The sequence below is a fragment of the Corythoichthys intestinalis genome, chromosome 2 (genome assembly GCF_030265065.1).
Source record: "Corythoichthys intestinalis isolate RoL2023-P3 chromosome 2, ASM3026506v1, whole genome shotgun sequence".
Classification (NCBI taxonomy): Eukaryota; Metazoa; Chordata; class Actinopteri; order Syngnathiformes; family Syngnathidae; genus Corythoichthys; species Corythoichthys intestinalis.
The window spans coordinates 31,420,490-31,432,535 of NC_080396.1; the positions used below are offsets into that span (position 1 = coordinate 31,420,490).

Here is a 12,046-nt window from a genome sequence, read left to right on the forward strand (position 1 = left end):
CTTTTTTGCACCATGGACCAGTGTGATTTGGGTCTTTTTTTCACGGACCGGTGTTCTGTCAACTATTGCACCCTTATAAAATTTTGCTCCCAAAGCTTTAGTGGCGGGAAAAAAGCCCTCTTTAATATTCAGTTGGACTCTCAATGTTATCCAACGGTGCTAAAAAAAACTATTTACACCATAAACATACATGTGCAACACGAAAATGGCCATAAATTAATGCTTAACGACATGGCGAAGTCGTTAAGTGAGAGAGCTGCGTGCAGCTATCATTGCAAACGTAAGTTAATATTCCTGTCTTTAAAGAAAGTTTGTAGTTGTTGGCAGAAAAATACAGCAAATATAAAATAACATTTGTTTTTAGCCACGTCGTGGGAGGCCTGAGCTTGTTTCGTTGCGACGAGATGGTCCCGAGATGGGAGAGTGAGAGAAGCTCGCTTCATAAAGATACGATGTTGGAAATTGTTTGCAGTGCTCGCCTAGCGATGTCAGGATATTCCGAAATGACTTTAATCCAGAACCTCGGTAGAGGTGTTGTCTCGAATGTATGTTTAAGGTCGCCGTGATTTGTGATCTCTAAAAGCTGAATATTCCTGTTGCACAGACATGCTCGAATCACTCGGTTTATTCACATACAGGTCACGAATCCACTCCTTCGCAGTTCGTGGGTCTTTAACAATTGGGAAGTAGCATAGATTTTGTTCTCTTCGAGGTTGTAGGCTCATTTTCTGGCTCGTCAGGTTCCCTTTTCCCCGTAAAAAATCTGTCCAAACACATCTGTTTTTCAGTCATTGTAGTGTGGGGGCTAATTATTTCCGGGAACAAATGTAATGGGCGACAACCTACGTCATACCTCATTATCGAGGCCAAGCGCACATAGATATACAAAACAAGATGTTCTGCTAACAGTCCAATCAATGCATTTCTATGACGACCTCCTATCCTGTAGTTGTATAGACAGGAATATTGGTGTGTTAAGCGTGTCAATCGGCCAGAATGCAGTCGTTAATAAATTATTTATTATTTCTGTGCGGCCTGGTACCAAATGCACCATGGACCGGTACCGGTCCACGGCCCGGTCGTTGGGGACCCCTGATGTATTGTATTGTATTTTATATTGTAAGGTGCGCTATCTGCTCTGTTTTTGAAATACAGTATTATATTTTTCTTAGATAAAGGAATTTAATATATGCATATGTGACCGGTGGTTTTCGACTCTGCGTTGTATGTATGAAATGACGACCGGAGTCAAGACTGCGGTGTGATGTGCTTTTAATTTCAGATAAAAGTCAGAAAAAGACAATCCTCCCATTAAACATGACGTTAACAACGTGCCCCTCCCCATCGACATCCACACAGAAAAGGGTGCGCGCGACATACTGGATAAAGTCACAAAAAGACTCCCATGAAGCTTGCCGATAACAATGTGCCCCTATTAAAAATAAATTTGAAAAAAAAGATGGAAATTACATTTTAGAACAAAAGTCTCTGCAGGCAAATGGCACTTATCTCATCATCGACATCCACACAGAAAAGTGGGAAAACTAATAAAGTGTACCCAATTTAAAGGAGAAGGTGTCACGTTAATAACTGACATAGGGGAAACAAACAACATACAAACAAAAAATTCCTACTTTTAAGGAGGATTGAGAAAAATAAAATAGAAAATAAGAAAACAATCACATTTTGTGTAATTATAAAATAGAAACATACAATATTTGCCAGTCGAAGATACCGTTGTTACACGTATACTATGTAAGGAATGTAAATTAAAAAAAAATTTTTTTAATCCATTTATTAGGTGAAAAAAGTAATCGGCGAACTATTAATTGTTAAAGCAATAGTTGGTTGCAATGAAATGATTGTGACAAGACAGTGTCTACTGAACTTGATAGGCATTGAAAAAATAAACTCATTGAAATTATTGCAGGAAGAATTAGTCATTAGTCACAATAGCCTAAAATAATGTTCCATATCATAATTTGAGGTTAAATTGGGAAGGTGAAAAAAGAAAACTTCTACAGTAAGAACTAGGGCTGTCAAAATTATCGCGTTAACGGGCGTTAATTAATTTTTTTAATTAATCACGTTAAAATATTTGATGCAATTAATGCAGATGCCCCGCTCAGACAGATTTAAATGACGGTACAGTGAAACGCTCACTTGTTAATTGTGTTTTATGGAGTTTTGCCGCCCTCTGCTGGCGCTTGGGTGTGACTGATTTTATAGGCTTCAGCATCCATGAGCATTGTGTAAGTAATTATTGACATCAACAATGGCGGGCTACTAGTTTATTTTTTGATTGATAATTTTACAAATTTCATTAAAACGAAAACATTAAGAGGGCTTTTAATATAAAATTTCTATAAATTGTACTAACATTTTTCTTTTAAGAACTACAAGTCTTTCCATCCATGGATCGTTTTAACAGAATGTTAATGCCATCTTGTTGATTTATTGTTATAATAAACAAATACAGTCCTTATGTACTGTATGTTAAATGTATATATCCATCTTGTGTCTTATCTTTCCATTCCAACAATAATTTACAGAAAAATATGGGATATTTTATAGATGGTTTGAATTGCGATTAATTACGATTAATTAATTTTTATGCTGTAATTAACTCGATTAAAAATTTTAATCGTTTGACAGCCCTAGTAAGAACCTTTCTCTAGGCCGAACATGTCAGTTTATTTGAATTTTCATGAGGTGCAGAGTGATACTGTCCCATTCAAGTTCTGTTATAAGATCCTTTACAGAGGCTATATCGACAAATGTGGAAAAAAAGACTCATATTTTGGGAATTTCAATTCAGACAAAAATAAGACATTTATTAAAATGTGTGGCAGTGATAAATGGAGCTTCAGAATTAGCCTGTCTGTCTGTCGACAACTCTCTGTTAACAAGATGCTGGTCCGTATGGTGTCCAACAAGCTGTCCCATTGTTCCCAGGCCAGCCCTGCTCACCCTGACTAATCAAACGGTTCCTCCTCCCCCTGACTGATACACTGGGGCAGAAGCAATGAAGGCCAATCACCGCAACGGTGTTTATTTATTTCACAACTAATGGTCCACAAGAACAGAAACAGGAGATGTGTATGACATGAGCAATCAACTATAGCAGCTTCATTATAAATTGTCTTCAGATTTTGAAACTGCCAGTTCGTTTTGTACCTTTTTGTATCTTATCTAATATAGCTATCTGAAAGCATCTCATTTGATTGAATCAATTATTTTGCGTGATTATGTGTTTTTTGAATTTGTGTAATGTCATCAAAAAAGCATTTACACTGCACTTTCTGTTTCCTAAAAAATATGTTAACACATTGTTTTCCGATTTAGGGTTGTGGAAAGTTGCCATTTATATCAGTTTACCGAGCGAAAGGACGACTACACGCTGGACTGGTCACTAGTCAATCGCAGTACTACCCCCCCCCCCCCCCCCCCAACTTCTCCCTCCCTCCACTGGAACTTTTTCAAATTGTTGTCAAAAAAAAAAAAAAAAACTCACAAAATAACTCCAGACAATTTGTGGGCACAGGTAAATGCCATGGGCATTATTAAGTTTAGAAGCCACATTTCAACTGAAAGCTCATCGTCTTTGATGGTCAAGACTTTTGAAAAATCATTTCTAACATTACTAGCAAAAAGGACAATGGCCCTCTCTTGAAGGACTTGAGTCAGTCTTGACTGTAAGCCTTATCTCAAATGTCTGATATAGGGCTTGTCTTAATCATGAAGAGGATATCTCCCCCGTCACAGTGATGTTTACAGCAAGCCTGGTATGTGGAAGTTATACCATTCATTCTGTTTTTACAGTTTCTGGGAACTGCATGTAAATGTGGATGCATTTCAGGAGCATTGCACTTTTATGTTTTAATGATCCTTCAAGTGAAGGCAGGGCAGTGACATGGTTACGACATGGTTACGCTACCTGGCTTCCAGAGTATGACTCTAGTGACATGAACATGTCATCTGTTCAACCCATTCAATTTCAACCCGAGAGGAACATTAATGAGCATGACAGAACTGCTGATATTTCATAAAACGAACAGCAAAAGCAAAATGAACAGGAAAGACGGGAGGAGACGAGACAAAATTTGGGGGAAAAAACAGTGTTCTGCCAAAATGAGCCACACCGGCGAAACGCCCTACAAGAGGCGAATTTGACTACCATGCGCTTTCAGCCTGTTTTGTTTAGATACATACAGACAGAACATACTAATGATGGCTTAAGAAAATACGTACGTAGTAATATCAAATAAGGATGGTTTAAATATGCTACTTCTAGGGCTGTCAAAATTATCGCGTTAACGAGCGGTAATTAATTTTTTAAATTAATCACATTAAAATATTTGACGCAATTAACGCACATGCCCCGCTTAGATTAAAATGACAGCAGTGTAATGTCCGCTTGTTACTTGTTACCTGTTTTTTGTTGTTTGCCGCCATCTGCTGGCACTTGGGTCCAAATGATTTTATGGGTTTGGGGAGTGAGCATGGTGTAATGACATCAACAATGGCGAGCTACTAGTTTATTTTTTGATTGAACATTTTACAAATTTTAATAAAACGAAAACATTAAGAGGGGTTTTAATATAAACTTTCTATAACTTGTACTAACATTTATCTTTTAAGAACTACAAGTTTTTCTATCCATGGATCGCTTTAAGAGAATGTTAATAATGTTAATGGCATCTTGTTGATTTATTGTTATAATAGACAAATACAGTACTTATGTACCGTATGTTGAATGTATATATCCGTCTTTTGACTTATCTTTTTATTCCAACAATAATTTACAGAAAAATATGGCATATTTTATAGATGGTTTGAATTGTGATTAATTACGATTAATTAATTTTTAAGCTGTAATTAACTCGATTAAAAATTTTAATCGTTTGACAGCCCTAGCTACTTCACTAAGGTGTTCAACAGATCAACAATCTGCTTTAAAGCTACCACAAGAAAACACTATACTTAAAAGTATGAGAGGGAAACACGCGCAAAACGTATTTAGATGCAATGAAAAGGTAATAAAAGACTCAATAAAAACACAAATACTAAGTATTCGCCGCTTTTAAGCGATGTGCACATGTTTTGGACGTCTCGCCGCATAGAAGGAATTGGACTAACCGGTAGTGTTCGTCTAGTGACAGTGACAATCCAATCTACATCATCACCCCGAGCGTCCCTTGCACGCATAAAACAGGGCGCCCTCCGTAGGTCAAAACATGTACAAAATATTATGGATTTTTAAATCAATGGCAATATTTTATGTGTTTCTAATAACATATTTTAGTCAAAGAGAACAATTGTGGCTTATTAGAGCCTATGAGTCTTTAAGTCCGAGGTTCCCTTTAAACGTAACTGTCTTTTCCAGCAGACGTATGTTTCTCCCGCCAGTCATCAGATGGCTCCTCCAAGCCCGAACAGCAACAGCGGCAACAGTGGCACCATCAGCCATGGAAGCAACAGCAGCAATAACGGTGGCGAGCAGCTGAGCAAAACCAACCTGTACATTCGTGGCCTCCATCCCGGAACCACAGACCATGATCTGGTCAAACTCTGTCAGCCGTAAGTCACCCAATCAGCTATTTAGCCCAACTATAAATGTACACCCAATAAATCTGTCTTTGGCACATGAAGCAAATTAGAAGTGCCAAGAACAGAGTGATGGTTATGTAGATGGAGAGCAAATGGCTCATTGAAGTTGGATGGAAAAAAATCCGGTTCAAGGTGAAATACGTATGAATGATGAATCTCAAAGTTGCAGTCATTTCCGGCATGGAAAAGTTTATTCCCGTAATTTTGGCCTCTCGGTTAGTTGCAGCTGTGCGTGATATTTTCCAACAACTGGAGACTCGCTCAACATAATGATTTCTTGTTCCGTTTCATCTTGTATGAGTTGTATGATACCGTCTCTCCTGCTGTGCCCTGCTTGTATGAAATGGTATGTGATGTTCTGATGGTCTTTAAAAGTGTCGTAATATCAAACAGCGGTATAACCCAATCAATTAGACATGTTTGTTAGCGGTCCAGTGGAAGTCATTAAAATAAGTATGGCTGAGATGAATGATCCATGTGAGCCTAATTGAGGACTGGAGCCTGGTGATGAGAACCAGCGGAGCAGAGAAAATTTGATAGAGGAGAAGAGTGAGAGAAAAGGAGGGAGCTGGAGTTTCTAAGAGAGGGAGGGGGATGCCTGCTAGTTTACAGCTGTCTGGAAGATATGGCTCACATGAGGCTGCCCAACCCGACAGGAAACGGCGAGCCCAGGGGAAAGGGAAAGACAAAGAAAGACAATGGCGCGAAGGGGGGTTGTGGGGATATGTGGACAGGGAGAATCAGAGGAGTTGGAGTGAAGTGGGTTCAGTTTGTGGGTCAGGTGGTGTTCTCTATTGTGGGGGTGGTTCTCATGTTTTTTCTTTTTGCAGAGCCAGATAAAATCACTGCATGAAATTTGTTTTTAGCACAGCATATTAGGGCCAGTCTTACTCTTTCCGTGACTAGGCATAAAAGGGTTTTGTTTCCAATAACATTTACTGGAAGGAATATTTTCATTATTATTATTACTATGGCTGCTTGTGTGGTGTGTACCAACGTAGAGACATTTGGAAATTGTTTAACTTTTAGCATACAATTCGAATATAGCTCCCCTCCCCCACTTGATGAGAGGAGTGGATGGGGGTTTCCCTGCTGTTGGATCCCTGGATGCTGCTCTGTGGCTCTGCTCCATGGCTGATTGTTGACTGGATGGTCATCGGGCTCATCTCTGGCTGCCCTCACACATGGCTGAGTCTCCTCTTTCCCACTCGGCCTCGTGCCGAGAGCAAGTCAGTCAGCTCCGCTTTGAGTGTAAAAAGTGACTACTATGAATTCCCGTTGGAATGTGAAATGCTCAACTGTAGTTGAGTTGAGTTGTAGGCTTTATGAAGATGTAAGAAGAAATTGTTGTGAGTAGAGTTGCCAGGTATGGCTTGCAGTTGGAAATAAACCATGAAATAGTTATGCCTCACTGGAGGTCAAATGAATAATACAGATGGGCACTTAACCGACCACTGAATTTAAGCAACACATTTCTCATTGACACATAGGTGTACCATGTAATCTGGAGTGAACATTTGACTACAATTCAATCTCCAATTTATTTTGAGTGGATGTACGTAAATTGTGGCAGTGCTGCAGTGTGGATGGATACAAGCGAAGGCTGTGACGCTGCCTCAAGAAAGGGTGCTGAGCGGAATGAGAATGTGGCCGAGAGCCAGCATTGCGCAGCACAGCCCAGGAGAGACGGATCATATTACACTGCATGCGCATGCCCAGAGACATACTGTACAATGTGAATACTGTATATGATTGAATGAAATAATGCTCCCTGCTTTTCCAGCTATGGGAAAATTGTATCCACGAAGGCGATATTGGACAAGACGACCAACAAGTGCAAAGGTGATAATGGATTACTGGTTAAAAAAAATAAATAAATAAATAAATAACAGATAGATTAGTGACTTTTACACAAAATATTAACAGTCCTTACATAGGCTGATTCACACCTTTAAATGTATTTTCTTTCTTTTCACATGCTCAGAGGCAAACTGTTTGCTGTACTTGTTATTTATGGAAGGATACACACAAGAGTAAACGTGAGCATGCTGCAGGTTACACAGAGGTCATCCAGACTAAAAATATGAAAACATTATACAAGAACAAAGTGATATGTTTAATAAGTTATATTGCTTATGAGCTTTCCCTGTTAGATTGTTCTGTACATATTCACAATACATTGCTTTCAATTAACGTTTATTGAGTTTGTCACCTTCTGCAGAGTCACATTCCAGCTACTCATGACTATAAATTAGACGTATATTCCATTGAGTGGATCGTTACTGAATGTTAAATAGTTATATATCTTACTGTGTTTTCACAGGCTACGGCTTTGTTGACTTTGACAGTCCAGCCTCGGCTCAGAAGGCAGTGACAGCGCTCAAAGGGGTGGGCGTGCAGGCTCAGATGGCCAAGGTACAACTTCCGCCGGATACGTCAATAATTCCTGTTAATACCTGCCATCTGTTCAACTACGGAAGCATATTGCTCCCATATCAGAAAATAAAAGATCATTATCATGTTACTAAGGAAAAATGTTCAAGTTTTAACGTGATAAATTTCATGCTATAAAAACATACAGCACATTTCAAATTTCAACTCACTGGCTGCCACTGATGATTGCAGACGATGCAGATCTGCTCAAATAGTTAACTGTTTTTACTTTGACCACACAGTAACTTTCACACATACATACATGCATATAGCACTTACAAAACTGAACTAGGAATCATATCAACAACCCTCCAACAGTTTTAAGTAGGGCTGTCCCAAACGACTAATTTTCTCCCGATTAGTCAGCCGACTATTTTTACGATTAGTCGACTAATCTAATAATTATTTATTTTTTATTTTTTTACTAATTTAGCAATGAAATTTTTGTTGACGCTTATCAATTCACAAAAAACATATTGGAACACTCAAAGTATTTATTAAAGTACAAATAAACACGTAAATAACAATAATAAATCACAAATAAACAATGAGTTCAAATGCTGATAGAATTAATTAGTGTAGCATCCCGATTGAAAAGATGGTCTCGTAAACTGATTGTTTACAACTTTTATTCCATCCTTGATGTAAACACACTGTAAGAGCTACGGTGCACACAAATAAAGCAACACAATTAGAAATTAACAAAAACTTTTCACCTTTTTCCTTTTAAACCTTATTTATATATCAATGAATTGCCTATATGAATTGCCTTTACCTTAATTTATTACCTTATCATTGACAATCTCTCCCTTGAGTGCAATCACTGTATATACTGTATATATTTATGACCTTTTAACCTTATATAATTTTCTATACCATAAAATAAACCATAACATGAAATAAACCTTTCAATTAGCATTAAGAACAATACTAATAGCACTTATAGGCCCATTGTCAATGAAACATTATTATTTAGTAAGGCGACAGTACCCTCTGGTGTACAAAAAATGAAAAAAAAAAAAAAATTACAAACTGCGTGAAGGCGCTTGAGGTGTTTACTCACGGCCGACGTGGAGCCAAGCTTGGCATTGAAGAGACAGGACAGAAGAGTGTACTCTCCTTCTTTGAAATAAGGCAATGTTTTGGACACTCTGGTGCGCTTTTTTTTGGCTTTGTGCCGCTTTCCCCGCTTGCAAACAGAGCATCCGACATTCTAACTTTCCACGCATATATTTTTCTAACCCTTCATTAACCGTCGACGGGATGTTGTGCTCGTCGACGGATTTACGTCATCGATGACGTCGACTATGTCGACTAGTCGGGACAGCTCTAGTTTTAAGTGCTATCTATTTAATGAGTTCACTTAGTTGAAGCCCAATGATGGTGGTAGATGAACTAGATCTGTTCTAAAAATGAACTGTATTTACATTCACGACACAGTACCTGGCATTAGCAGTATGACAACATCTTGATACAGGGATCCCTCGCTACTTCGCGCTTCAAACTTCGCACCCTCAGTCCATCGCGTTTTTTTTCAATAATTAAAAAAAACAACAACAAAAAAACAGGTGAACTGTCCCGAGCTGATCGCTTAGTCTCACTCGCCCCTCTCTTTGAACGTCAGGCAGTGCACTGGAGTTGCTTGTCAAAGTTAAAGATGATTGAAAGATGTTTGGGTTTGAGCTTGCCAGAGGCACAAACTTCAAAGCCCCACATGCGTCAATCATCGTTTAAGTTGTTAAACAGTCACTGTGGCAACTCATTGTGGGTAAGTGCAAATGCTTGAGCAGATTTGAGTGGACCCACTCAATGAAGCATTTAATAAAGCCAAGCATTTTTCTACTACTTTATACTTGTTTAAAAATATTTTGTTTGGACAGTAACATGTTTTAAACTTATCATTATTATTACATTTGAATTGCTTAAAAACATTTATGAAAAAAAAAAAAAAATATATATATATATATATATATATATATATATATATATATATATATATTGTTTTTTTCATTGTTTTTTTTTCATTATTTTTTTTTATTATACTTTGGGGGGAAAAGTGAAAAAACATGTCTTATATTTATCTCTTGCCAATGCTAAATTGAATAAATACATTGAACACACTAGGCATGTGCCGGTTACCGGTTTCACGGTTTACCGTGGTGTGAAAACGTCGCGGTTTCAAAACCACTAAAATTTTCCGTCGGACCGTAGTACGGTATTCGCTATTTTTCTTGTGTCAAAAATGCAGTCAGAAGCGGCTTGGCGCAGCAGCGCTCACCCCCTCCCGTTTGTTGCTGTGTGTGAAAGTGACGCTATCGGCTAGCCAGCCAGCTAACCAAAACAAATACTCCAAATATAAGGCGTACTGTTCTTCAATTCATTGAGCTCTCAAATCGTGGTAAGTGTAATATACAAAATGAATACATTTAAAATGTTGTACAATTAGATTTTTCCATGTGAGTAGCTTCAACAGATTAGCACCATGGAAAAAGTTCGCCAAAAACAAAACACACATTTTCCTTTCAAATTCAATATAAAAACTAACTTAAAGCTTACAAAGATGATTGTTAGCCTAGCTTACCTGGGACAGCAACTTCGTTGAGTGTGACAGCCGCAGAGTGAGAAAACAAGCTTGAGTCGCTTGAATGAAGGGGAAAAGGTGATGGCGTCAAAGATCGCTAATTGCGAAAGATGATCTTGCCCTAAGCACAAATCCACGTTCGCTGGATCAAGGAGAGGTCTCACTCCCAATGTTATTTTATTTTTTTATTTATTTATTTATTTTTTTTTTTAGATAAAACCTTTCCACAACAATATTGACATTTTAACTAACTTATACATTTTAAGTAACTTATGAATTCTTTATGTTCTTTTTAACACAAAGGCATGACATCATGTAGACTAGAGTTGACGCAGTGGCTGAAAATGGTGAAACTTCACTTAAGCTTTTCCACCCTCAAAAAAAAGTCATGCAGTATAAATTTCTAAAAAAAAAAATATTCAGAAGTGTTTTTATTTTTTTATAGAAATTATTTTGTTCTTGCTCTAATCTTGAGCAACTTGAGCTGTGGCTGTGAGTATAGTCTATAAGTTATATTTAGTTTAATTTTATTTAAAATATTTTTTTATTGATTATTTATTTTAACAATATATTCATGTTCCAATTTGCAACTATGGTCTGAAAAAAAAAATCCTGTTCAATGGAAAAAAGTTTTTTTTTAAACCCATACATCTCAAAATTTTTTGGAGCTATAATTGCAATACCGTGATACCGTGAAACCGCGGTATTTTTGCTCACGGTTATCGTACCGTCAAAATATCATACCGGCACATGCCTAGAACACACACAAACAAACAAAAATAATTATTGGAGGGAATTTTTTGGGGGGGGTGCCCTACTTTGCGGTTTTAGCGCGGCGGGTTCTGGTCCCCATTAACCACGAAAAACGAAGGATCACTGTTTAGCGACAAAGTATATCAAAATACTTTGTAACTTACTAATTATTGACATAATCCCACCAAGAATCCATGTATCCTTTTAAAAAGTGTCGCCGTTTCAGAAAGGAAAAATAGATTGCTCTCGAAATGTTCCACTACAAAAGTGTGTCTTTAGATTACAAGTATGTTGCCATAATTCATTGTTGCTATTAAGAATGCATTGTAGTTTGTCGTAAAAGCACCGAAATTTGACATTTTTTTGTTTTTCAACTTAGAAATTAGCTTGTTATTAATAGTTGTTTCATAGAATATCGTAGATAGATCAAATATTCGCTGTCATCCCTCCACAATCATAATGGATTGGACCGCAATCAACGTCAATGGCACTAAAACATTCACAGTCATCCATCCCAATTCAAATAGATAGAAATAAACAGATTATCACTATAAATCACAGCAAATGATCCATCCGTCCGTCCATCCATTTTCTCCCGCTTATCCGAGGTCAGGTCACGGGGGCAGCAGTTTCAGCAGGCAACCCCAGATTTCCCTCTCCCCAGGCACT

General features: G+C 37.7%; 1 protein-coding gene across 2 annotated transcripts in view; it reads left to right on the forward strand.

Moving 5' to 3' along the window:
* Positions 1-12,046, forward strand: part of LOC130911841 (RNA-binding motif, single-stranded-interacting protein 2-like) — a 34,439-nt gene that overhangs the window by 9,570 nt on the left and 12,823 nt on the right. The window contains exons 2-4 of one of the 2 annotated variants that reach the window (XM_057829439.1): positions 5,387-5,580; positions 7,394-7,452; positions 7,934-8,025. In XM_057829439.1, the coding sequence (XP_057685422.1) occupies positions 5,387-5,580; positions 7,394-7,452; positions 7,934-8,025 (345 nt within the window). The remainder of the gene's footprint in view (positions 1-5,386; positions 5,581-7,393; positions 7,453-7,933; positions 8,026-12,046) is intronic. The other variant, XM_057829440.1, reaches the window with a different exon arrangement.